The 25956-nt window shown below is 43.0% G+C and overlaps 3 protein-coding genes across 12 annotated transcripts in view; 2 read left to right on the top strand and 1 right to left on the bottom strand.

The window, feature by feature from the left end:
• Window positions 1-34: 34 nt before the first annotated feature.
• On the bottom strand, window positions 35-7190 carry LOC143209845 (uncharacterized). Its single transcript, XM_076426065.1, has 2 exons — window positions 629-7190; window positions 35-300 (listed from the first exon to the last, which is right to left on the bottom strand). Exon 1 carries the CDS (start codon window positions 3378-3380, stop codon window positions 675-677), a length of 2706 nt encoding a protein of 901 aa, XP_076282180.1. The 5' UTR covers window positions 3381-7190; the 3' UTR covers window positions 35-300; window positions 629-674.
• Window positions 5202-7373, top strand: LOC143209852 (uncharacterized). Its single transcript, XM_076426088.1, has 3 exons — window positions 5202-6087; window positions 6174-6382; window positions 6590-7373. Exons 1-3 carry the CDS (start codon window positions 6037-6039, stop codon window positions 6717-6719), a joined length of 390 nt encoding a protein of 129 aa, XP_076282203.1. The 5' UTR covers window positions 5202-6036; the 3' UTR covers window positions 6720-7373.
• A 1473-nt stretch (window positions 7374-8846) lies between these two features.
• LOC143209844 (kinesin-like protein KIF13A) overlaps window positions 8847-25956 on the top strand; it is a 124321-nt gene continuing 107211 nt past the window's right edge. For 7 of the 10 annotated variants that reach the window (XM_076426064.1, XM_076426057.1, XM_076426063.1 and 4 more), the window contains exons 1-2: window positions 8848-9150; window positions 25454-25541. In XM_076426064.1, the coding sequence (XP_076282179.1) occupies window positions 9096-9150; window positions 25454-25541 (143 nt within the window). In that variant the 5' untranslated portion in view covers window positions 8848-9095. Of the gene's footprint in view, window positions 9151-25453; window positions 25542-25956 lie in introns of all 10 variants that reach the window. The other 3 variants (XM_076426061.1, XM_076426054.1, XM_076426055.1) reach the window with 1 other exon arrangement.

The raw sequence follows: 25956 nt of genomic DNA, 5'->3' as shown, positions 1-25956 counted from the left end.
TTTAAATGAGAACAAAGTTGGTAAGTAAAATATATTTCCTTTCTACACAACATTAAAATTTAGTATTGTGCATTTTTTATTATTAATCTTAATCACTTTGAGCTTTCGGTCGTGCTAACATCGTATACTGATATCAGTAAATTATTACAATAATTTAAATAGTGAAACGAGAGAGGATAGATAGTATATTCACGTAATGAAAGTAATTTATTCCAAAAGCAAACGAGTCTTCAAATTTTCTAGAATTTCGGACATCTTGTTCTCCAGTTCGCTACGCTTCTGCATTTCGTCTCTTCTGTCCTGTAACATAATTACAACACAAGAAACTATAGTGGCAATCAATACATAGAAACATGAATGCAGTACAATTTTAGGGGAATAATTGATCAATGGAAATAATTACCTAGAAAAAAAGTACATTCATTTTTGTTTTGTTTTACGAAAATTCAGTACTATCCAATAAATTAGAATTGATAATGTATTAAAAAGTTATTCGACAAGTGACGATATACATAAATAACGAAGCTTATGTTAACGTAATTTTACATAAATACAATAATAATACATAAATTCAGAATTGCCCTTGAATTGACCTCAATATCTCAATGTTCCATAACAACATACATACCCATTAATCGCAGGACACTTTCAACAAACATCGGCACATCTAATTGTTACAACATGCGAACATAATCAACGTAACCCATCGGCCTGCTAAGTTCGACTTTTTGTCCTAAAATGTCCGCGTCGTGCGTGCCAGTCGAGTAACTTCCGTCTGCGACTTTCTCGCCTCTGTTTTCCGGTTCACTGGGATATTTCGTGAAACTTTCGGCATGCCGATAGGCGTCCTGTCGCGGTGCAATAATGCCGATCGCTCTTTCGTTATCCACTTTTTCAGCGAGCTGGTAATTCATCGCGGGAAAATGGAAATAACCTGGCGCTGGTCTCTCGAACGTCGGTGGCACAAAACCTGGCATAACCACCTGAAATTCTCGTGCATTCTGATCAGTCATCTTTGAATTATCCACAGGAGATCTCTCGGTAAAATAACTTTCTAAAACAGGCTCAATTTTTTCGGTGCTGCGCTTCAATCCCTCGAACTTATTCGAGAACAAACCTGGTGTGTGCTGTTGAGTTGAACGCACCACTTCGATGTTAGGTCGTTCGGTGGCCAAATAGTTGTCACTTGTGGTATATTTATACCGATCCCAGTGGTCCGTTGTTTCTGCACTCTGTGGAACACGTCGTCGAGATTCTTTCGCGCCTGCAACTTCAGATTGCGTGCGATTCTCTCGGTTGACCGATTCAGCAGACTGTCTTGAGGAGACTGTGTGAGGTTTCAGACCTTCCTTGAACTTCTCGTAAGAGTTATTCTTAGAAGAACCTCGACTTCTCTGACCTGGACTCTGTGCAGTCGTATGTCTTTCAATTTTCTGGACCTCTTTGATCCTTTCATTACGAGTCTCAACTTTCCGAACAGCAAACGGAGATTTAACGTATCTGCGATCCAGTTTGCCTGGAGCAACGTCTGTTTGAATTGTACCATCCAGAACGAAGTCGAACGGAGGTGGCCACAGTTGGAAATCCTTCTGCTCGCCTTCGTGAAGCTTCTTCGGCAACTGTCTATCCAGAATACTCGGTTTCGGCTTCAGGTTCTCCTTCTTCGGACTTCTCGATTCTTTGCTTTGAACCTTCTTGCTATCTCTGCTAGCCACCTTGATTCTACTTGGCTTTTCGATCGTAGCGAGTCTGGCCTTTGCTTTCTTTACCTCTTCAGGGGCGGACACGTACCGAGCAGGCACGATCAGAGGCATGAAGCTGCTATAATTCACTTCTTCCCTCGACTTTTGATCATCTAATATAGACCGATTTTTTCCACTGGGCAAGAATTTGTCAGGTAACTTATCTGTCCTGTCGGACAAGTCTTTCTCAATGTTCCTCTCGTCGTCTTTCCTCTTGGTGTCTCCATCGTCCTCCAAACTGTACTCTTCATACTTATTCCTCGCTGAAAGATCGACCTCTTCCCTCTTCTCACCACTCTCGTCTTCGTTCTCCTTGGACCGCGAATAATCCTCTTCCTTCAGATTCTCCCTGGAACCTTGACTACCCGGCACCGTATACAAGCTACTATCCTTGAACTGATTGAAGAAGTTAGCAAACCCGTCGTTCAACTCGCTGCTGTTCAGTAGCTCTCCGTAACTATTCCTTAGCTGTTCGGGCCACTGGTGTTCATGATCTCCGGTAATGGGCAGCGGTTCATTGAACTGAACATTGGTATAATTATCACTGGCCGGGAAGTCCTCTTGCTGCCTAAACGGTTTCTGATCCTCATAGTCGCGAATGTCTTTGTCTTCCTGCGACTCGTTAGGTCTCTTGACGTGATCCTGATAGCTTTCCGAGGAACCATCCTCTTCCGCCGAAGAGTAGGTATCGCTGTAGCTGTCTTTCTCCTTCTCAATGCATCTGGTGTCCTCATCCTCTTTCCCGTGGTTCCACCGACCATCCTCGTTACTATAATCATCGTCCCTCACGCGGTTCCTGTATCGTTCCTGCTGCCTCAGCTTCTCAGCATGCTCGGCCTGTTTGCGTTCCAGCTCGGCCAGTCTCTCCTCGTATTCCTTCTTCCATGGCGGTTCACTCGTGGAAGCGAAACCGACCGGTACCCGCGACGATTTCACTTCCTGTACGCTTTGGATCGGTCGACTCTCTATCCTCTGCTTCACCGAACTCGCGTTTTGTCTGTTCACCATTTCCTGCTGCCCGCGAACGGGCACATACCGAATGGGAACCGTTGGCGGATAAGACAGCTTGATGTCTTGCGGAGGAATCTCTGGCAGCGGCGGCTGTGGCATCACTGGCAAGGGGATGTTCACCAAAAGCGGCGCCAATGGACGCCTGATGTCCACAGGCGGCTCCGTGGATGTCGGAGATGTTGCGTTCGCCATGGGACCTGTACCATTGCTGGTCCCATGGAAAACCTGCTCGTACTCCTGCAACTGACTCAGCAGACTGCCATTGTTCCCGAAGTTCAGGACTCCCGTGAACCGGATCGTCTCTCGCTGCCTGGGCGATGCTGTTGTCGAAGAGGATTCATTGGCTCCCTGTTGCGTTTCGTTAGCTGACAGCGCGATTACCGTGGGTGGCTCTGAATTGGGCAACGAGGCTACTTGAATGGGACTCACGTCGTAACCGAAAACCTGCGCCAGTCCTGTAAGAATCAGACCCAGGGCCCGCTTGTCCCGCGGATTGCTCTCATCCAGGTACAACTGGAGCTTCTCGGGATCGAACGATTGCGAGCTGTTCCAAGTCGGATCCTCTTCGGCAGCGAGCGAGCGCGATAAGCACAGAAAACACAGAGCATAGAAAGTCCTAAGTTTCATGGTTGAGGACACTTTCTATCAGGAAGTTGTACACTTTATGCACTGGTGTTGGACGGTCACTGTGCCATTTTCGGGAAACGTAATTCCTCGTGTCGCGAACTCTTTGAGAGTCTACATTTTATGCGATTGGTGCCAGTCTCTTTCAATTGACGGTTCAGTTTTGATCGTAACGGTGGCGTTTAGAGGTGATTATCGATGAAGACTAATGAGAATTGAGCGAACAGTTCCATCACGTGTTGAACAACCGCGTGATCCAGCGCGCAGCACCATCAAACTTCGCCAGCCACCGGGAACTGTCTGCCGACTGTCTCGCTGAAACGTCGTTAAACAAAGCGCGCGCAAAGTGGGGGCGAATTTTTGCATAACCTCGGAAAGAAATGTCGAGTTTCTCCTCAATTGCACAGACCTGCCCGCTGATTTGCGACAACTGAAGCGGCACGGCGCGCACCGCGGGAAAGAAACGCCGGGGAACACCACAGAATCAGACACGTTTCTTTTGGACAAGCACAATAGATTCTAGGCCGGTTTAATTGCATGCGTATTCCCGGGGACGTAATTAGAGAAGGCGACCTTAATGAAGCGAGAGCACGAGCTATCACGCAGTTGCCAATTATTTTCGACTTTCCTGCACGCGACCGGTTTATCAAATTTTGGTGAACTGCGACGAGGTATCGCCCTCTCCTAATTACCTTCGGCTTTGCTGCGCACGGTGGCGAATACTGCAGCTTATTAGCGACCTTTGGTTTTAATAAAATCGTGTGTAAAATTGGGTGATTGTGTTGGGAATTATTCTGCGCTGAAGGATTTAAAAATATTTCTTGTGACAAAAAAATGGAAGGAATACAGGAAATTCGTTTGAACGAATTGATTACTCTCGAAAATGTTTGTCCCACCGCTTTGATGAACAGCTCACTTTTTTGTAGCCTATTATCTCCATTCTCCAACTAGTTTCGCAATAGCTGATCGTGCGAATACGCTTTTTACCCGCTGCAATTGGCAGTGACAAAGAATGTCGTATGAAATTCGCCATTCAGACTCGAATCTTTTCTTCAGAGGATAGAAAAATGCCTGGACAAATTTCTCTTTCATTTAGTATATGGATTTTACGAACGGGAATGTACCGATTGTTTCGCAATATAGGAAATGAGCCTATTAATGGCATCCACGAGGAAGAATTTAATCGACCGACGCGGGAGAGAGAGAGAGCCTAGTGAAAATAAATATACATACACTGAACAACACACGCACGCGAAATTGTTCACCCGACGAGAGACAGTTTCGATCAGCAGGATCGTTGCGAAAGGGGATCGCTCGAACGGCAACGACGGTTCAGTTACAGTAATGGAATCGAAATACCTATTTGCGGAATATTTGCCAATTCGCGACGCAGCGTTACGAACAATCGGTCGAATCAAGTTTAGATGTTTACCGTGGCGTGGCTTTCATAAGTATGTCGATTATGTCACCTGTTCTCCACCCAGAGAAAGTTCGAACAAACGGTGTCGCGTCGATTTCCTGGACTGGTGTTGACAAAAACCTCCTTAAGAGGACAATTGCACTGCTGACACAAGAGAGGGGGAAAGAAAAAATCCGCGGATTTAACGAAGTTTCCAGTCGCGAAACCGTCCAGGAAAAGGGCCCGTTTTTATGTAACCACCAGTTCCTGCTCGCGGTCTGTCGTGACCCCGGGAATGGTGCTGCCGTTCCAAATCTTTGTCCGATCGACTGGCATGTCGGTAATTGCTTAATTACTTTGGCAAGATAATTGCAGGACGCGCGAAACGCTGCAAATTGCGTGCCGCTTTTGGGAACTTTCTCAGGAATATTATTTTCATTATGCTCGGAAACAATGCAAGATTTAAATATTATGGTAGCGAAACAGCTTCGGAACATTGCGGAGATTAGTTTACAATGGCGCGGTTGCATTGTCGGCGCATATCTAACTTCTGATGCATGTTGAACGTTCTTCTTGCTGACTCTCGTTATTAAATATCTGCGAGATAAATCTGATGGTAGTCGGAGAGTCAATCCATTACCATAAATAATAGAAATGGAGAAGACTCGATCAACTACGGGAGGGAACTTTGCATTTAATGTACAGTTCAGTGACAACAGAATCCTCAGCGAAATTGTGGTGCTATAAGAAATCTCAACTTGATAATTGGATAGAGGTTCACTAGAAGAACTTGTATTACCTCGAAGAAGAAATTATTGGCACCAAAGGAAGTTTCTCCAATTAAATGCGAGACATCCAATTAGCAAACGATCAATCACTCATTACGAGCACAGCGATTATGATGCTGTCTAGACCGAGGCACTAGGCAACGGAGTTGTAGTATAAAATCCTCGATTAAAATCGCAACCAGGCCTTCTCTGCAGACAACAATGGAGCTCGCGCGTCTGCGTTTCAAGCAAGGACCGCAGTTAGAACTCACCCGAAAACATGTTCCGCATACATATGATCCCGCAGGCAGAAACCAGACGAATGTATCGTCGGCGCCTGTTGTTACGTGGCTCGGCAACCCTATAAATGGAAACTGTATCGGGAACTCGTCAATCGGGGAATTAGAAAATAGTAGTGGACCCGGTGGCTGGGCATACATAACGCCACGGACGATTTCCATAGGGTGGCGGGTATAAAAGAACCGTCCACCCCATGGACCACCACAGTGCAATCCGTGAGCCAGGCTTAACCATGAATCTTCTGGTAAGGCACGATTCTAGCAGAGCTATCGATACGGTGTTTCACAGTGTTTCGCTGAAAGTTTGGTGTTATGGTGATCATGTTTCCAGTCGCTGCTATTGTTGCTCGCTTTCGCCTTCGGCGCGTGTGCCACTGTGCCCGAAAAGCTGACCAGCGAGAACGAGGCTCCTGAACAGGTGGCAGTTGAGACTCAGCCGCAGGTGAATCCTCAGGACGAGGCCGGCGATAAGAAGGTAGCTAAGAGAAGCTACGGCTGGGGACCGTGGGGCTATGGAGGATATAGCTACGGATGGCCTTGGTACGTACACCTTTGCGATGAAAGAGGTTGCAGAGATTCCTTCGGAAAGGACACGCCTAGTCAGATCTAGGTTGAAGAGGTAGCCTAGTTATACCAAAGAACCTCAACAACGAATGATTTTAGAAAGAATCTCGGCAGCAAAATGGGTTAATCAGACTCTCTAGGATTTCGAGGATGTCTTCAAGTGCTTACGAGTTTTGATTTTAGGTACGGCTATGGCCACGGATGGTACCCTGGATGGTACCCCGGATGGCCTCTGTTTTATGGCCACGGTTATGGCGGCTATGGTGGATACCGTGGTTACGGTGGTCATGGTGGCTGGTACAAAGGATGGTAAATAGAAGATCGAGTCGTCAGCTTCATAAATGTATATCACTATATCTCTGATACTTGTGTTACTAAGACTGAATATTATACTAAACCGTGGTATTTTGAAGAGTGCCTCGAGATGTTGTCATTGTTGATCCTGAATGAAATAAAGTGAAAAGTAATTCGGAATTATTCGATGTTTTCTTTTGTACGTTTTCCGAATGGCCGTTTTGTCGCTTTGCATTCAGGGAGAGACGGCGAGAGATAATTGAAGAGGTCAGTGGATGAATATTGTAATAAGTAAGAACTTGGTGAATTTTTGAGAAAATAGGCTTTAAATTTATTAGGATGCACAACATGTTCTACCAGGCGGAAGTCTACATTTCTTAAAAAATGTCACTTAATATATGTTCATCCACTAAGTACTTCAATTATAAATTTACGAGTAATTGTTTAATGATTAACGTCCGTAGATGTAAGTTCACCGTGCTATGTAAATCTAACTGAAGATTCTCGATGGGCAGAATAAATAATAAATAGCAGGAGATGAGTTATTTAATTTTGTACATACCCTCAGACGCTTTTTTATGTAGTTGGCCAATATTTCTTCGCACTCGGTCAGATTTCTATCCGTATCCTGTGAAAAATATATAGATATTGCACGGTACAAAGTGATTATCCTACTATCGTGAATCAACCTTCAAGATGTTCGTCAGCTCCTTGATCTTCTGCAGCTTAGCATGCTGTTCTTCCGTGGAAGTATCACACACCGGATTCGAATTCGTTGCGTACATTGCAAAATGGGACGAGGAGCGTTTTACTTTTTCTGCTTTCACGGCAGAAATCCATAACACTTGTCGTTCGTCGAGACATTCCGTATAGACCTGATATGCGGCATATTGTTGCCTAGATACGGATGGAACAACACAAGAAGTATCGGATATTCCTTGTGGTTTTCCAAGGCAATCTTACTTTAATACGATGAATGAATTAATTAATTTAAGAATTAATAGATGTGTGAATGAATGTAATGAAATCGTTATATCGCCCGTTTTTTACAGATTGTTGTTATCAAAAATTCTGGCCTGGCTGCAATTGGTATTGAGGAATGTTTCATTACCATCGTTGGTATAGAATATCTATTGTTTTTATTGTATAGATGAAATATCATCGTTGGGGGGGGGGGGGGGGTGATATTCATAGCCGTATTTGAAAATCAAAATTAATCTTCAAATTGTTGAGATTTGTTTTTATAGAGATTACGGAAGGAATTATTTGCTAGGGATTTTTAGCGACGTCGGTATGTCAGAGTGTGTAAAACGTGACCCCATAACACGGGAGCAATCTGACTTTTTCGCTACCTTCTGGAGATTTTTTGATAGCCTTCTTGACGTCCTTGTTGTGCCGTGTTGGCGTTCTTTTTCATGTGTCATTGTTGAGCTTTCTCGTGGCTTTTATCGATTTTATGCCTCGATTTAGTACCCTTTACTCCTTTTGCAGTGACTTTTTGTCACAACATTGTCGGAACATGTTTCTATATTTCTAGAAACTTGAATTCAGCTATATGATCAGCTATATGATCAGCTATATGATTAAGGAGTTGTAAGAGCGGAGCTTGTTAAAATTATCCTGTAAACGCGACAAAATTAAATTGTCACAATTCGAATTTCGCGGGGACGATGATTTCACCTGTCGCTGCGCTGATCGATAGTTGCCGCGATTTCTCGGTACGACATTTTCTCGCTAGATGGAAGATATTAGGATTCTCAGTGAAATAATATCAAAAATTAGTCAACGCCTCAACATTTTCCTTAAAATTCTTTATTCATCCCAATTATGTACCTAAATTTAATTTGAATAACGCTTGAGAATACTTCACAGTACATTTTTAATAAATCGTCTAAATTAAAAGTAATCGGATTGTTGCATCTTCTATCCTTCATTTTTTGTGTCTATCTTTAAATTTTCTAAATATATTCCAATCCTAAGTCTAAGCGAAAAATCAAACAAATGATCGATAATGTAGAAAGTCTACAGAGCTGATAATGCAGGAATGTTCGAATTTGGGGAATTTTTACGCTTTGAAGTTTGCACCGGAGTTTTCCGTCACCGAGTGACGTCACGGTGTTCGAAGCTCTCGAGCGTTCCTAGCGGCAGTTCACGAAAGTACGTTCACTCGATAGAACGACTGTCGTCTGGTGCACGACGAGCTTCAAGCAATATGGCGAAGTGTGTCATGGGCTCGGTGAGACGTAGTGTCGTTTGAAAAGATGAAAGGTTCGCGGTATGGGTTGAGAATAATGTAGCGCTATGAAGATCGTGTGAATAATCTATTTGTGTATAAAAAAGCATCGAGCAGTTCCTTGTGATCGGGATATACAGTGCGCGTTACCGGTGTGAAATCATGGCTACGGATAAAATAAAGGTTGCCGTACGGGTTCGGCCGTTCAATCGCAGAGGTACGTACCCGTTCAAGCATCCCTACAAATAACCCGAAAAGGTTGGACCGAGCACGGTCACGCGTTCGGGAGCAGTTCTTGTTATCCAGCGGCTTCGGTTTCGAAATCGTCGATTCTATCGCGTTAAAACCGCGCTGTCGTTTTGACAGTGTGTGATTTTTTTCTATTCTCTCATTGTCTCGTCCGAACCAGATGGTGTTTTCACCTGCCGCGCGATATTCAAGCTCGTTTATCGTATTCCATGTCCTCATCTCGCTCTCGGATCGGTCCTCGATAAAAAGGAAGCGTGGCGAAGACGAACACTTTGGTAGCCCCCTTCGACCAGCCAGTTCTCTAGTGTTTACTAGTTCAGTCCGTCTCTCTCTTTCTCTCTCTTTCCGGCTCTCTTTCCCTCTCCCTCTCTTTTGCTCCTCTGTCCGAAATACGGATTCTGCCGTGTCTCGGCCTCGGCTGTCGTCGCGTTGTCCCTCGTCCTGCCATGATCCTCCTCGACGGCGTGGACCCTAACGCTCGTCTGTTGAAATCCCCGAATGATAAAACGTTCTCCTCCGTTTCTCGCGAGCTGTAACCACTCGCAAACCCGCGTGACAAAGAACAAACATGTGACTAAAATGCCAGCGAGTATGACGTTACTCGCTGCGACCTTCGGACATCGAGTAGCATTCGATCGGGCACACGCGCGATCGAAACCAATCGATCTGTCAGCGCAAATCTCGATCGATTCGACTAAGACACGCTTCTTGGTGTTGTACAAAAATTCATCATTTTTCTACGGTGCAGATCGAATTATGCTCAGTATTACATCGAACACAAGCGTGATTGACGAGTTATGTCGTCATGTCTTAATTATGTCATGTCGTTAATAGGTTAGCCCGGGACTAGGCAGGATAACCTAGACCTACACAAAAGTGTTAATGTAGACCCAATTGTATGCAACATCGAATTTAACACGAGCGTAATCGATGAGTTTTAGGCTAGCTAAGGTGTTAGGCCAGGTTTAATGATTATTCGGCCACTTTCTGTGTCTAGGAAAATTAGTGACACAAGAATGACAGTCTGCTATACTACTTTAGTCTGCGAAGCCCATTCGTGCTGCTATTTTTATATTATTATAGTAGAATTATCTTTTGATGTTACTAATACGTTACGCATACCAGCGAATCGCAGCTATGGTCGTTGAGTTCTTGGACAGATTGTAAACGCTTATCGAATATATCGAACGATCTGTCAGTTGAATACGATCGATTCGAGAAACCTGTGCCATCGATATTTGTATCGTACTTCTATTTAAACCTGACTAGGATTTAAAAGATGATCATTTTAAAAATTCCATTTAAGCAAAATATAAATAACAAGAGATACATAAAAATGCAGTTGAAAATAGAAAAATTGTAAGATTTAAATGAATTGCAAACCTTAAATGCAAAGATTTTCACATCTTACAATGCCCATATCTTTTATGCGTCAACCGATTTCAATGAAACTTTCTACATTTATACAACTTACTTAGATTTACAAAATACATGTTTTAAACTTTCATTCCAGGCACAGATGAAAAATTAAAAAATCGTGACCTTTACTGTTTTATTCGCAATTGCAACCAATAACAATAAAAAAATTATTTACACATTTATTATACATTATACATTAGTTAGTAAACTAATCCTTCTGACGTCTCAAAAAAACTAAAACTGGAGGGTCTAATTTAAAAAGTGTACGAATATTTTGTACACCCACTGTGTAAGAATGGCCCGAGGCGAAGGTTAAATCGGAAATGGTCGAAATAATATTTTGCTAGACACGGTATCGCTGTTTACGAAGATGCGCCGCAGACGATTGCCGTGACGATAAGGCCGCGCGGTTGCGAACTTTGAATCAATTTTTTTCCGCCGGTTCTACCTGTTTAGCAGGACAAGAAATGGCAACTGTCGACGCGTTGCTTCACGTGACACGTTTCGCGTATTGACGCGTACGCCTGTCGTCGGCTGTTTTGACGTAATTCGCGAGCGAGACGGCACCGCGCCGCACACGGTTTACTATCGGAGTATAGTTAGCTCGCCCGCTGATAAAGAAAACGTCATTAACGCCGCCATTGCCAATACCGCGACTTTTACGCGCCGATTCAGTGTCAATCCGCGGTTTCCGGGAAATGCGATCAAATCGCGGAGCTAACGCTAATTACACTCGTTTCCTTTCTAACGAGGCGAGTCGCGTTAATCACTTCAAATCATTATCATTAAATTGACACTAACAATGCAGTTACAACTATAATTCAATCGAGAGCGGAGATTTCACTGCAAACATTTCGGAGCTGTAGAACAAATTGTCTTTTCCTTTTCTAATACATATAACAGGTGCAGTTCAAGTTATCGAATTTTGTAAGTAGAATTTTTCAATCAATAATCTAATTTTCTTAGAATCAGGCGCGAGTTTTTATAGTAAATTTTAGCACTTGCAGCCACAGATCGATCTCTGCAATTCGAGGCTGATCACGCTCAGAAACCAGAAAATCACCTCGCGACCTCCCTTTGTGAGCGTTAGACGCATCATTACGCATACAATCGGCAGTACAATGGCAACAGTGTACCACACGTTGCTACGATAATGTTCATCTAATCATTGTGCGAGTAATCGGTTACCTGCGTGCATATTTCCCCTAACAATTTTCCATCTTCTCTCATAAAAATATTGCATCCTTTCAATACCTTCGACTCGCCTTCGCAAAATGAGAAATTATGCGAGAACTTCGAGAGATTGATGTCTCAAACTTATGTGAGAAATTTAATATTACACCACGAAGAATGTTACCTTTTTAGAATAGAAATTAATAGCAAGAAGAATTCGATATCGAAGCTTCGAAAATTCCCGGTGGACTTTAATATGAAAATTGATAGACTCGATTCGGTCGGCCACGCAAAGTTCGTTAATGTTAATGAAGCGGCGTTGTATCGCCGGAATTTGGAATCGAGACGGTGAAATACCCAATGTAAGCATTTCATTCGGTCGTAATGGACACCGGAAATGAAGCTATCCGATCCATTTTCGAGGAAAGAACGTGGAAAATAATGTGCCGGTCGGGCGGAGCGTGGCCGGCTTCGTTTTCAATCGGCAACGAAATGGAAATCGATATCGGCGAACGGGTTCGAGAGAAACCCGGACTCGATCGGGATCGACGGCGCGAAGGTTTCATGCAGTTTAAAGCAGCTGCACGGAGTATCGAGCGACACGTTTATTGGCCAATATTTCCCCGATTTCCCTGCGATATATCGGGGAGTCGTGCCGGTCCCTAGCCGGCCGCATTAAAAATAAAATTACGGAAACCAGTGCCGTAACGTCGACGTTTATTTTTCGTTCGTCGCGGGTCTCTCTGTGGGAAACGCCGCGCGCCACGCTGCCGTGAAAACAAATACATAACACCACCGTCATATAAATCCGAAAATTATCCAGCGAACGTAGATTCTCTCCTGGTTCCAGTCGGAATGGTCCATTTATCGACAAGTTCCAAATAAATAGAAGCTGGTATTTCCACCGCGGGAGCTTGTATAAATAAACGGTTTGGTACCTACAGAAATCCTGGGAAATCAACGTCGAATCAAATCTCATTTTGATTTTAATGAATTGCGTCTGTAGGAACAAGAAGGCAGATTATTACACAGTCCTTTCATGCACACTCTATGTAAACAGAAGTTAGCTACAAGTATGGTATTAGTAAATACATATATATGTATCGGATTCCCATGGAGCTGCAGCTCGGGATGTAGCAAATGTAAAAACTATATACAATACATATATAAAGCTCGACTAAGAACGCTAACAAGAATACGCGCCCCTTCCCTCAATTCTTTGCAGCTCTCTTTCTAAATTCAAGTTCGAGTCGTTTCACCTGCGCTGCGACCCATTGCTTGGACCTCCAGCCGGGTGCGCACATGACCTACATTTCAGTCATCATCAAATGCAATCCTGGTAACGTTGTTACTGCGACGACGACGCGGCAGAGAGAAATGGCAATGAGTCGGAAGGTGTGGTGGACCTTGCTTTCTTTTCTCCGTTGGCCCGCCTGTTCAGTGGCCATTGTCTTTCGCGGCTCGGCTTGCTCGCGGAATTAGTCCCGTTCTAATTACTCGTTGAACGTGGTGCCATCAAACATATTTTAAGGACGATTTGTCCACAACTGCGTCAAATGTATTCTATGTTTCTGTCAGTTATTCTGACTGCAGTTTTGTGGGATACGTGCTTTGAATTAGGGAAATGTTTAGCAGGAGGAATAATTTCTCGGAAGCCCGGCGAGCAATTTCCCTATTTTCGCGAACGTGTACCTGGGATGATGGGCATCGATGCGTGACCTATAGTCGCCTTTGAGTTGCAAAAAGCGGTCAACGGTGTCCGACCATAGTCACCTTTAGCGAACCGAGGGGGTTAAATCGTAGCAGCGAGAAATTAGCGTCGATTGGTGCGGCGCAGCATGGCGGCAATGCTCGGATAACTTGGATTACCAACAGGCACCGCTATTCAGAGCCAGAAGCGCACTTTCCCCGATAATTAATCGCCGTCGCCGGATAATTAAGGAAATAAAAGTGAGTCGAGTGGAAGCGTTCGAGCGAAGTATCGATTACCTCCGGGATCCGCGCGCTATAGTCTTCGGAGGCCGTCGCGCCGGAGCGATTCGCGTCGTATCGACGTAGCGCAACGCGTCGCTAATTTGCGAACGGTTGCGCGAAAAGAACGAGAACACGCGCACACCACTTGTCGCAGGAAACCTGTAAATTTTTCATTAACACCGCCGACGCGACGTTCCGCTTCCGTCCTCGATCGCGAGATCCTCACCGGTTCCAGCGCTTCTGAAATTATTTTTTAATGAATCCAATTAACCGGTAACTCTGCCGCTTTCGATATTTGGCTTTCGCCGGGCTCCGGAGACCTGGAGAATTTCATGAACAGAATACACGGAACATTGTGGAAATTCGCATTTCCATGGATTAACATGAAACCGTTGGAAGGCTGCGGAAATTCGCTTTTTCTCCACGGGATTTTACGGAATTAAAACTAAAACGGATTATCTCGTCTGATGGGAACATCTGATTCTTCTCCGCTTTGCAAGATTGTGGTTTTTTATTTTTGGAGTCTCTGCGTAATGGGTTCTTGATCTACAGTCATTTTCATACTCATGTGAACTTTATGCTCATGTTATATAATAGTTGAATAAATTAATTAGATCTCAAAATAATCTGCACAAAATGCACAAAAATTTGCGCTTTGGTGGCAGCAGTCGCGATCATCGGGGGAAACGAGGGACTAATGGGGGTTCGACAAAAGATCGTTAGGGTCTGCGACGTAGAGGTCCCAAGGAGGACTGATTTACGGTAAAACGAAAGTGTTAACGAGATCCATGGGACCGCGAAGGTTCCGCGTGCAGATTTTCCCAGACGAGATGAGAACGATCGCGAAAGTTTTTGATCGTAGTATACGCGGGGGACGCGATCGGTAGCTTTGAACTCGCGGAAACCTTCCTCGGGATCCTTGGCCCAGATTTTCACACGTGATCGAACGCCTGGTCAGCAGTTCCACGTAATCGAGGTATCTGAATGCACGTCGACACACTATTGTCGCGATAGGATGCGATAACGGGCGAGGCAGACAGGCTGCTGGATGCAAAGGCGTTTCGTTTTGGACGTCGTTCGGGTTCGAGACAGAAAGAAGATTCGATTTTCGATCGTGGCGGATGGGAGAACGACCTTTGACTGACGTCCGACATCGTTCTGGAATTGAATCCGCGAAAAACCGGTGGAGAGAACGTAAAATTCCTTCATGGTTCACTCCACGGGAACAGCACTTCTGCAACGTTTCCTTCCTTTTTGTTCGGTGGCGAGCATTTTCCAAAAGGATTTTACTATTATCGGAATTTACTGCTTCCGGTGAAACTGATGTCCGTCATTCGTCGGCAGGGAGATAGCAATTGAAATGACGGTGGTTGAACGACTGATATACTCTTATTTTTACTCCCTGTAGAACAGGAAGTTTGCTTTTCTTGACTCAGTAGAAACGACCTTCCAAAATGGTGTTACTATTATTCGAATTTGCTACTTGGGTTGAAACTGATGTCTGGAAACAAAGTCCACAATGTATTATGGTGTGGAGAAATCATCGTGTGTCCAACAGCTTACAAGGGCTGATGATTAGGAAATGTTCGCGCGACAGATATAACGTCCACTAGTCACGAACCAGAGGGCAAAAAATTTTGCTAGTCGTGCACGTTACTTGGACAATGAATAACTCGAAAACGTCATAACCGTATGTCACGCTGGGCTATCATAAATCGATTGATTTCGACCTCGGCCGCAACCTCGATTTTCTGTTTTTACACGTGTACACACACCCTCGTTGTTTAAAAGTCTGATATCGGCACTTTGTACAGGCTGACCTAGAGTGGAACTGAAACTACTACCCTTGCGAAGAGGTCACTAATGTTTCAAGGAAAATTTTGTCTTACACTCGAGTATCTTTTATTTCATTCCTATTCAAATGATCTCGATTTTTTGTTAAACATTTCCGTGAGTTTAGCACTCTTTTTTTACGCCATTCACATTTTGATTGCTTTTAATTCAGTCAATTTAAAAATTAGTAAAAATTAACGAGTGCTTTAACTGCACTTCAATGCATTAAACGTGTCAACCTTCTGTTAATATATGAAACCATACTAAAGTGAAGTGGGGTAAGTGCGCACTAGTTTTTGTAAAGTTGGGCTTTAGACTGATGTATTTTCAGTCTGGTATGTAAAAACTTAACCCTCTTGGTATCAAACTCTTGCCACAGTTATTACTGGTGAATTAGAATTATGTAGGATTCTAATTTTGCTTGAAAATTATCATTTTGATAGGATATTGTACGAAGTGTCAACTACTTGTTTCAAGTGCTACGGGGCAAGAAAAAAATGATTAACAAGTCTGCTATAAAATGCTTCTTATTGCATTAAATTATATTGTTTAGTTTTATAGTTATCCATTTTTAAACAAAGAACTCAATAAATAAAAAAAAATACACTAAAAACGGTTTATTTAATGCAAACCTACATCAATATTTTTTGTACTTACCTAAAATAATAACACAGAATATATTAATAACTTGTAAACTATTGCACGTTCAGGGTAATCTCAAAGTTGTACGTGTATCTCTCATGTGACTGTTTGGCATTGGTTGATTTAAGCGAGGAAAACACCTTTATTCTTGGGCGACACCTATGTCGATAGTTCATACTAACTTATACTACATTATTAAATACAAGCTAGAGAAATTTCGTTCAAATCATAATAAAAATAACCAGTTAGGGTAACTGCACCAGTGAATGAACATTTAAGAAATTGTTCAGGAAGATATTTTATTTTAAAAAAAATATGTGAATCACAGGAATCTCATATATGCCAAACGGCTCCCTATACTTCATTTGTCAAAAATAAATGAACACAAATAAAGTGAAATTCTTATTATTTTTCTTTATTAAACGTTAAATAAAAAATATAAAAAATACCAGTCAATGAACACTATATTCTAGTACCAATATATTCTTACTATATTCTTTCTATTGTACCAATAGGAATACAGCTACGAAAAAGAGTCATATATTCAATTGGCCCAAGAGTCATTATCGCTACTATGCCGTGCGGCTTAAAATTTGTTGAAATATACAAAAGCGTTCATTTACTGGTGCCCGTTTACTCACTGGTGCAGTTACCCTAATACACTTGCTTCGTTTACGCGCTTACCCCACTCCACCTTACCACAGAAAAGTCACGAATTCCTCAAATGTAACGCTTATATAAAAATCGTAACCATTCTTTATCAGACCCGAAAGAGATGTTGCTGAATAAATTCTTGCCGACAATGATAGGTGATTAAATGACTCGCTCGGCAGAAATTATTTGCATACAAGTGCAAGCAGCTAGAAAGATCTTTACCGGCAGCAACGCAGTTATAGGTGTACATTTCGAATTACCCATAACGCCGATCTAATTACGTGTGAACGATAACGGTAAAATCGTTAAGCTGGCCGACTTATTACGGTAATTGAGTTTAATTTAAGCGAACACGCTCGTCTTGTTGAAATTCTTTCTGTCTTTGTGCAATTACTCGGTCACCGGTGTTGTTTCAGCTCTTCCCTTCCACTCGGCCGCGGTTTCGCGTTTAATTTCCTGCTCTACGTGTTCCCGTAAAATTTTTATTCTCCGATCTTTCCCCGCCTGCCTCTTTGCCACTCGTTCCTTTAATTGCCTAAATGCGTTTTTAGCTGCTTTCCTGTTTTCATCGCCGCATTACAATCCGCTTTTACGGCTCGTCCTCGCGGCCCCGTTTAATGAAATTCGCCGCTTTTATGTTCGACACCATTTTTGCGATTATAGGCGCGGCTGATCGTGCTCGGCGAAATTTGAATTAGAAATCCGAGATATTCCGGGCGGAACGGGACTGAAAAATTTCAATTTGTCCGATCCGATTCGCTCGGAAATGGGGAATTAGGAAAAAGAAAAATGGACATGTTGAATTGGAGATCGAGGGGTTAAAGCAACGAGATTCTACGGAAATTGAATTCTCTATTTCTGATTAATGATGATCTACCTCGTGATTGGTGAGCTCAGCAACATTTCAAAATGGGAACTGAAGGAAATAAATCAAGATAGCTAAATATTGTATTTACTTCCTGTCTTTTCTAATCTTGAAGTCAGTACAATAAAAATCAAACTTGGACATTTGGAATTGTAAACCGGGGAAGTAAAACAACGAAATACGGAAATTGAACTGTTTTTGTGATTAATGATGATCCACATCGCCATTGGAGAGTGCAGGGCCGTTTCGAAACGGAAATTGAAGGAAATAAGTCAGGATAGACAAGTATTTGCTTTGAATCGATTTACCTAAATTGGAAGTCGCGCGACTGCGAAAGTTCTTCTTCTGTTTTCGCTGATATTCCGCGATATCATTAGAAAGTTCGATGGAATTATTCAGTGAGAAATGGTGTTTAAAAAATTCGACGTACTTTTACAATATACTAAAAGTTTTCTAAATGAGTTTAAGGATTTTGTCTAAAGGAGAAACGATAAATATCTTTCTCCGAATTTTCTTCGATTTCCTTTGGCCAGCAGGATTCTATAATTGGAGATACGTATGAACTGAATAATTTTAATTACGCCCTCGAGGCGATCTCTGGCAGACGTTTCGTCGAAACTTCGTTGTTCGGCGAACGACAGCATCGCCTCAAGTGGCGTTAAAAAATAACACGGCACTTCAGCTCAAGATGGGGGCAAATATTCTCTCGGTGCAGCCGCGGTCCAAAAATACAAACAACGATTCGGGGGTTGGGCAGCGTCGACACAGCCGCGTTATCGAGCTACGGAGCTCGTTCCGTTCCAACCTTTACCTAAATACGTTGCCAGATAACATGATTCGCTCGTTTTGACCAGTATCAGCACCTTCAGAAAAATTGGAACAATTGTGGTCTCTCTAATTCCGTTCGATCAAGTCAATTTTTCAGTATACCCAGTATTATGTGAAAATACGATCTGAAATCGCGTGAAGAGGCTTCTATTGCGAATAACATTGTGTCGTTCGTTTTGTCAGCGTACAGATCGAGAGATCGTTCGTCTATCGCGCGCGCCACCCCGTGGATCATCGGTGGAGGATGATGGAGCGATAGTCGTTGCACGCGCTACCAGAATCACGATACACAGATCGCGGCGATGATAAACGCCGGTCGGTGCCGTGGCTCGATAACTGTCAGGTTACACGCTCGACGATCGCACGTACACGGCCCGGGGTTACACATTACAAGCGTGTATCGTGGGAGGACAGCTTCAAAGCGCAGTAACGTGGGAGGGCAGAGCGCGGATCGATAACGCGGGGAAGATGGTGTCCACAAAGTAGACCGACGAATTACACGTTCATCACCGAGCAGGGAGAGAGAGAGAGAGAGAGAGCGAGAGAGACGCTCTTGACGCTGAATAAATCACGCGAGTCGATGAATTATCACCAGACGTTAGGGGCCCTGCTTATACCAGATGTGTTCGCCTGCAACGAGACCGGTCATTTCCTCGAGAGAGACACCCGGTGCATCGTAGACAACGGTCAATTCGTCGATTACACGCTTGAATGGATAGACATCTGCAGACGAACACGCTCGTTTGACAACGAACCGTCGTAAATAAGCTGCCGATGATTTATCTTCACTTTCGGATAGTATGGCGTGGCCACCGCGCCGTGCGTGATAAGCGGATTGCGGTTCTTTATGCAAATCTGCATCTTCATGCTTTGATGATCATGTTGGAATCGTAGAAGAATTTCGATAGTTCAGTGTACAATGTTCGGAGTAAGGTGAAAGGCTATGGTTGATCGAATTTGTACGATTGCTGAATATTTAAAAAAGTATTCGACGCCACTGAAAATATTCTCAGACTGTTCTTTCCACTTTAAACTCTCGAGGTTGCCTGGTCTTCGTTCAGATCCGAGCCAGCTCGGAACACCTGTCTACCTGCCACCGTAGTCGGGTCCAAAGAAAACGAAAAAGCAGTTTACTTAACACTTCCAATGCGTTTTTGACGATCTAAAACTCGCCCCAACGCGAATTAAAAAAATTTTTTTCGTGAAATCTAAATATTACCTTTCTGGAAATCACTTTTATGAAATACATTTTTTTTTCTCAAAAATTTTGAGCGGAAGTCACTAGGTCCGTTTGTCAGTTTCAGAACTGACTCGCGTGGTAAAGTTGTTCTTAAGTCAGTTCCAGAACTGATCCGCATTGAACGTGTTAAGGCTCGCTTCACGAATCGGTAGCATGCGTCGAGATTTCCTGAACAAACGGAGGAAAAATTCCGCGACAGGGAAATGTTCGTTTCTTGAGGATTATAATCTCCACCTTACTTTAAAGTTGCTTCGAACCACGTTAACCATGCGACTGATCAGCGAATGGAACAACGAAGAATTACTGTAGAATCTTAAAGAAATAAATAGAAATACACCATACGAATTAGCCGATTGAACCCTAGCAAATCAGATAGAGCAATCCATGAATTATGTGGAGAGAGGATGAGACGATCATTTCTTCCAGACTCACCCGATACGGGTCGCAGAGCCGCTTATAAAAGCAACACCGTCTGATGTTAGCAGCAGCATGATACTGCACCTACTTTCTTATTTATAATCTTCTTTTACCTACATCGATAAAAGAGAAACGACCCGGCAGCCAATGAAACGCGACGGAATGATATCCACCGACGCGAACAAGAGGCGGGAATGTTTATTGCAACATTTCGGTTGGCCAACAGCGAAGCAGAGTCCGCCGTTCGACAGAAACGAACGATTTGTCCTGCCAAAATCAAGATCCTGCGGCTTTGTTCCTCGTTGCCGAAGAATTCCGCCGTTACGAGGCCAATTAATACGTTCCATTAGAGAGGTCCCGTTTCAATTTTCATTAGCTGTTCGACGATTCCTTCGGGTTCGATATCGTACCGCCGTTTGCGGAGGAGGGGCGGCGAGTGGTTCTTTCAGTTAATTAGAGCCCGAGGACGGTTCTTTGGTTTTGTCCGTAGACCCGCGAAACGGTGTAATTTTCTTCGTCTGATGTTCCCGGCCGCGGCCGTTCCACGGCACCGACGACCGTAATTTTCTTTGTTTTTTCTTCCTGCTTTTCGGTCGAGGGTGCAGCGAAATTAAATGATTATAATTCTAGTGAAACTGGAACGTTAACAGTGCGCGGGCGAAAAAATGGAGGACGTTAACGCGAATAATTCTTTCCTGGTTTGCTTGACGCGCTCGTTAGGAGGCTGCGAGTAATCGAGCGTTTACGGCGATCACTGGAGCATGCGAAACTCGCGAGTTGCTATCAATCGAATCGGCAAAGACGTGCATTTCATTGTATAATCGTATTATCTTCATGATAATCGAGTGATTACCGCAGACTGTTACTAAGGGTCCATTCCGTTGCACGCATAATGCGCATACACTGTATAGTGTAGTATAAGAGTCTCTATGCATACACTATACAGTGTATGCGCATTATGCGTGCAACGGAATGGACCCTAAGTGTTGCCGATGACATTAATCACCGGTGAGGATCAGAGAAACAAATATCGGTGTAATAGAACGGAAAATAAAATCGCAACGAAATCAAGCCGCGGAGCTCGCCTGAAACGCGCGATCTGCAAATCAAATTTTTTGGAGCGTGATCGGGGGCATTCGAACCGCCAGGTGACGTTCGGTTTTCAATTATACGCGACCCAGAAGCCGCCAGGACGGATAAAAAGGATTTTAATATCGGCGACGTGTGTTTCCTGCTCAAAGTTTCTTGCGCGGTTATTACGCAGCAGATAAGATGCTCGTCGTCAATCAAGATAACTGATCGCCGTTTATCCTTACCTCCCCACCTTTGCACGGCTAGATAGCCATGATCAGCGCGGCGACACGTACACGCGACAAAGGTAATTAAAACGGCCGAAGGCGCCATCGGTGTGCGTGGGCACGCACGACAAGTCGTCGTACGCTAGTGATCGCTCGCTCGCTCGTGCGTAAGCTCCTCGTCAATGAACATCGCCGATCGTGTCAATGAACGGAAATCGATAAAGATCGCGTGACTTTTCAGTCTGAGGCGGTCCACGAAAGCACTCGCCGTGATTTACAGCGCGGTAAAGCCTCGAACTACTCGATCACTTCATAAAAACAAGATGATGTTCCATTTGATTTGAACTTGCTCTTTATTTCCTTCCAGTGTACTTACGGTGTGCACATACAGGTTTCGATGTGTCTATAAATGCATACAAAACTGATTCACATTGGATTATCTTTCTATTATTTTTTTGAACTGCGTTTCTGAACGAGGCGGAAATTGGAACGTAATACGGACACTGCAGGTGTAACGAGGATTGCAAGAATGATTCGAAGCAATGTGAAATTACAAGTGGATAAATATGGATTACACCGTCGAGGCCGATGACGCCACCCACCCTGGCGTCAAAATCTAGAAAGGGTTGTAACTTTTGATTGAAAAGGGATACCGACTCGCGAATTTTTTTTAAATCATATAAAAACCTATATTATCATATAACCTGTCTTGCATTTCGACTCATGCATTTATATTTTGCGCGAGGCAAATATTTTTGTGAGTATCGAACAGAGAATTTGAAAGAATCGGCACCAGAGGAAAACTGATCCGTGGTCACCGAGCGCATCGAGTCATGAATGAGCACAGGTTACGCGCTATCGATCCGATTGGCCGAGCAGGTTGCCGATGCGTTTGAATAAAGTTAAGGCGAGCGGTCGCTTAGCGTGGATTTACCGCCTCATGCGATTACGTATGCGCGCGGACGTTGAATGTTACGAGCGTTATGACTCGTGACTGTCGTAAGACTGTCATAAGACCTTATGCATGGCTTCTCTACATGCTCGCATGCTCCTTCACCCTCCTGCTCATTTTATTCCCGCTCGAATGGATCGCATCGATCACCTTGTTGTCCACTCCTCTTTTATTTCATGTAGCTACATCGACTTTTCCCAATTTTTTTCTTTTTCTCGGCGTATAATGCACACGCATCCCCTTTTTGCCGATCTTTTTTTGCCAGCGTAAACACCTTTTTGCAAACATTTTTCCCTCCGCGCTAACGACCGGTATCACGCGTGACTCTGTTATATTGTCTCCTACAACGTCTTCTGTTCTTTGTTATCGTGTGCATTCTAGACGTCTCCTTTATGGACGACTCATTGTTTATAAATTCCATTCACGCCGTTTAATGTTTGAATTGCTCGTCAATTCTATTCATGGTTCTTTGACTCTCGTATACGACAATATTCTTTACTTATTCTTCTCGATGTCGTTGAACGACCATCTGTTAAACTCTTTTTCAACTAATCTGGAAATCTGACTCTACACAACGGTGACTTGCGCACAATAAATAGAAGACGGATGGTAGTAAACAGAAAGAAACGATAAAATACATGTGAACATAGATATCGCTACAAATTGTGAAGCTACAGCAGTAAAATACGAATCAACGGTGCACGTAACTCCACGCGATCCTTTAGATCATAAATAAAAACGTGGTAAAATCGACAGAAACGTTTCACTTCGACGGCACTCTCGAAGCTAAATCAATTCTACTGAGCGTAGAAATATTTACTCGAAAATTGGGATTTTAGCGAATCTGGATAATATTACGTTATTTTTAAAGGGATGAACGCGAAGGGGGAGTTTTTAATACAATCTATCGAGCTTCCGACAAGGCTGCTTCTGCGATCGATTCAATCGATCCATAGCGACGCGACGCTTTGTTTCAATAATTCGCGTGCCGGCGTGTTTATTCGCAAACAGTTGTTGCGTGATACGATTAGACGGGGGTGTGGATGTAACCAGCGTTGGAACTCGTACGGCTTCTTTTGTTTCCTGCTCATTCGTTCCGTGGTTCCATCTCTACTCTCGGTAAACTACCAGCAATGTATTGTACTTACATACATTCATTTTTTCGAAATATTCAGAGAAATAAAAACGAGCATTACTGCTGAGCAATGTGGAATTTATTGCACGGAGTGAAACTGAGGGGTTGGAACGGTATATGGACGCTGTAGACGTGACAAGGAAAAGAAAATTCATACGAAGAAATGTGAAATTACAAGGGGATAAATGTGGTTTACACCATCAAGACCGATGAGACCACCCTGGCGTCAAAACCTACGAAGGGCTGTAACTTTCCATGGAAAATCATTGTTTTTCCATTATTAATTATCGCTGAAATTTTCTGCTGGGGTATCGGAGTATCGCAATATCCTGCAACGGGATCTCATTATTATTCACAGGGAACGATACGAGATTTTCTAGTAAATCTCGGGCGTGTTCTTCGACGATCGACAATTCATTTGGCGGCTGCGTCGTAACGCGCCGCCTGAATAATGTCGGGCCACTGTTCGGTTTGTTCTGGGCTTATAATTAAATAAATCCCCTTGAGCATACAATGCATATTCAGTGGTAAACTGGGTACGTCAACAAGAACGGGTGATCGAACTCCCGGCCACGTTAGTTACGTTAGAACACAATCGTTTCAGAAGAGTCGGAGACTTTATTGTTATGTGCCTCTCTCGACACGAGAGATTAAAGTTCAGAATTATGTTGTTCCACAGAATGTTCAATTTAATATTTGATAATGTAATCATGTGTATCTCTGTACTTTATACAGAATTAAGATGTTTTATGGCGACTTTTTATTCTAGAAAATTATTTGATAGATTTCTAGCAAAGCAGGTGTTAAGGTATGTAGGTGTATAGAATTTTCTTGTCAATTAGTTTCTAATTGCCAGTCGATGAATAAACGAAAAAATATGAGGAGGTATACTTTAGTACGGAAAAAACTTGAAGAGATGGTCGTAACCTATATTGTAATAATCACCTTTTTCATGATGTTTGTAAAATATATATTTATAGGCGACAGACGGCGCACTGCGGTCTCGCCTTGTAAATTCTGTTTATACGTTCCATTATGCATGAACTCGAGATTCCATTACGTGCGCGGCGATGTCCGGTTCAAGTATGAAATTCGCCAGGAAAAAGCGTCGAGATACTGAACTGGTTTTCGCGTGGATGAAGCCTGATTAAGCGAGCAATTTTAACTTTTAATTAGATTGGTCGATGACACAATCCAATATTTTTACATAAATTTGTATCCCGACACCGAGAGGTATGTGTTAATAAAACAATATGGAATTCGAATTGACTTCTGTGAATTATTCAGCTATTTGGAAACCCACGCTGGAATTCCATGCTATTTGTTTCCTTTTTCGTAAAATCTGTATGCAGTGGCTATAAAATGTTTCTGTACATTTGTGAATATAAAAATTGGTTCATTGTAAAATTACTGTATATTTTATACCTTCAAAATTCAATGTGTATTGTTGAAAATTTTGTCAACCACTGCATATTTAAAGAATCGAATGATGGGCAAGATCCTAAGGCACGATTTTCTTGATCAAAAAATCATTACTTGCAACCTGTGAAGTTTTAGGTTGTTTTTTTCTGTCGATATTTAATTTTTGGAGTCCGCGTCGCGAATTTTAGATAATTTAGGCTGATATCTCGTGATTCGGAATTGTCTGGAAATGGATGGAGCATTTTGGAAACTTGTCTTGTTAACTGCGCATTGTACAATTTTAATCCTTGTGTACCGTTCGAGTAATTGCTCTACACACAAACGAGAAAACGGTTGATCGTGTTCTAATTTTCGCAATAGCCCTGAACACCCGCCATCAACGTTCCCAGTTGATTGGACTAACACAATTTATGTTTCAGAGCTGGAACTCGGTACACAATGCGTCGTCGAAATGTCCGCACAGCAAACCATCTTGCAGCATCCCACCACGATGGACAAAATCGAACGGTGAGCGATGTTCTACTTTGATTTGCACGCCGCCGAAATCCACAGGGTGTCGAATCGGCAATTCATCATTATAGCTTACGATTATTCATGCACGGATTAATTGAGGCGAGGATGTATCACGTCATTCTAATATTAAGTGCCTATTTTCCAAATTTTTCGGTTCACCAACACCGACATCGCTTAAAAATGGATCTCGTAATATCTCGAAGCAGTCCAAATTATCTCGAAAATAATGGTAGACCGTAATCATTTTATAGAATTGCAAACTGCCGAGGAGTAGTTTTTAATCATTTTGATTAAGAGCGATTCTGGTCACTAATTACTTTTAAACGTCTCGATTTGTCAAGAAGTAAATTACTATCTATCATCAGCTGTAATTTCATTTTTCCACGTCGGCTCGCCCACTCCCTGAGTG

The sequence above is a fragment of the Lasioglossum baleicum genome, chromosome 6 (genome assembly GCF_051020765.1).
Source record: "Lasioglossum baleicum chromosome 6, iyLasBale1, whole genome shotgun sequence".
Taxonomy (NCBI): Eukaryota; Metazoa; Arthropoda; class Insecta; order Hymenoptera; family Halictidae; genus Lasioglossum; species Lasioglossum baleicum.
This window is presented reverse-complemented; position numbering and strand designations above follow the sequence as displayed.

What these genes read in the sequence shown, in the direction of transcription:
- LOC143209845 (XM_076426065.1), bottom strand. Translation starts at nt 3,380, where the DNA reads ATGAAACTTAGGACTTTCTATGCTCTGTGTTTTCTGTGCTTATCGCGC.
- LOC143209852 (XM_076426088.1), top strand. Translation starts at nt 6,037, where the DNA reads ATGGACCACCACAGTGCAATCCGTGAGCCAGGCTTAACCATGAATCTT. An exon ending in GCTTAACCATGAATCTTCTG is followed by an intron (nt 6,088 to 6,173) that starts GTAAGGCACGAT and finishes TCATGTTTCCAG; the next exon opens with TCGCTGCTATTGTTGCTCGC. An exon ending in TATAGCTACGGATGGCCTTG is followed by an intron (nt 6,383 to 6,589) that starts GTACGTACACCT and finishes TTTTGATTTTAG; the next exon opens with GTACGGCTATGGCCACGGAT.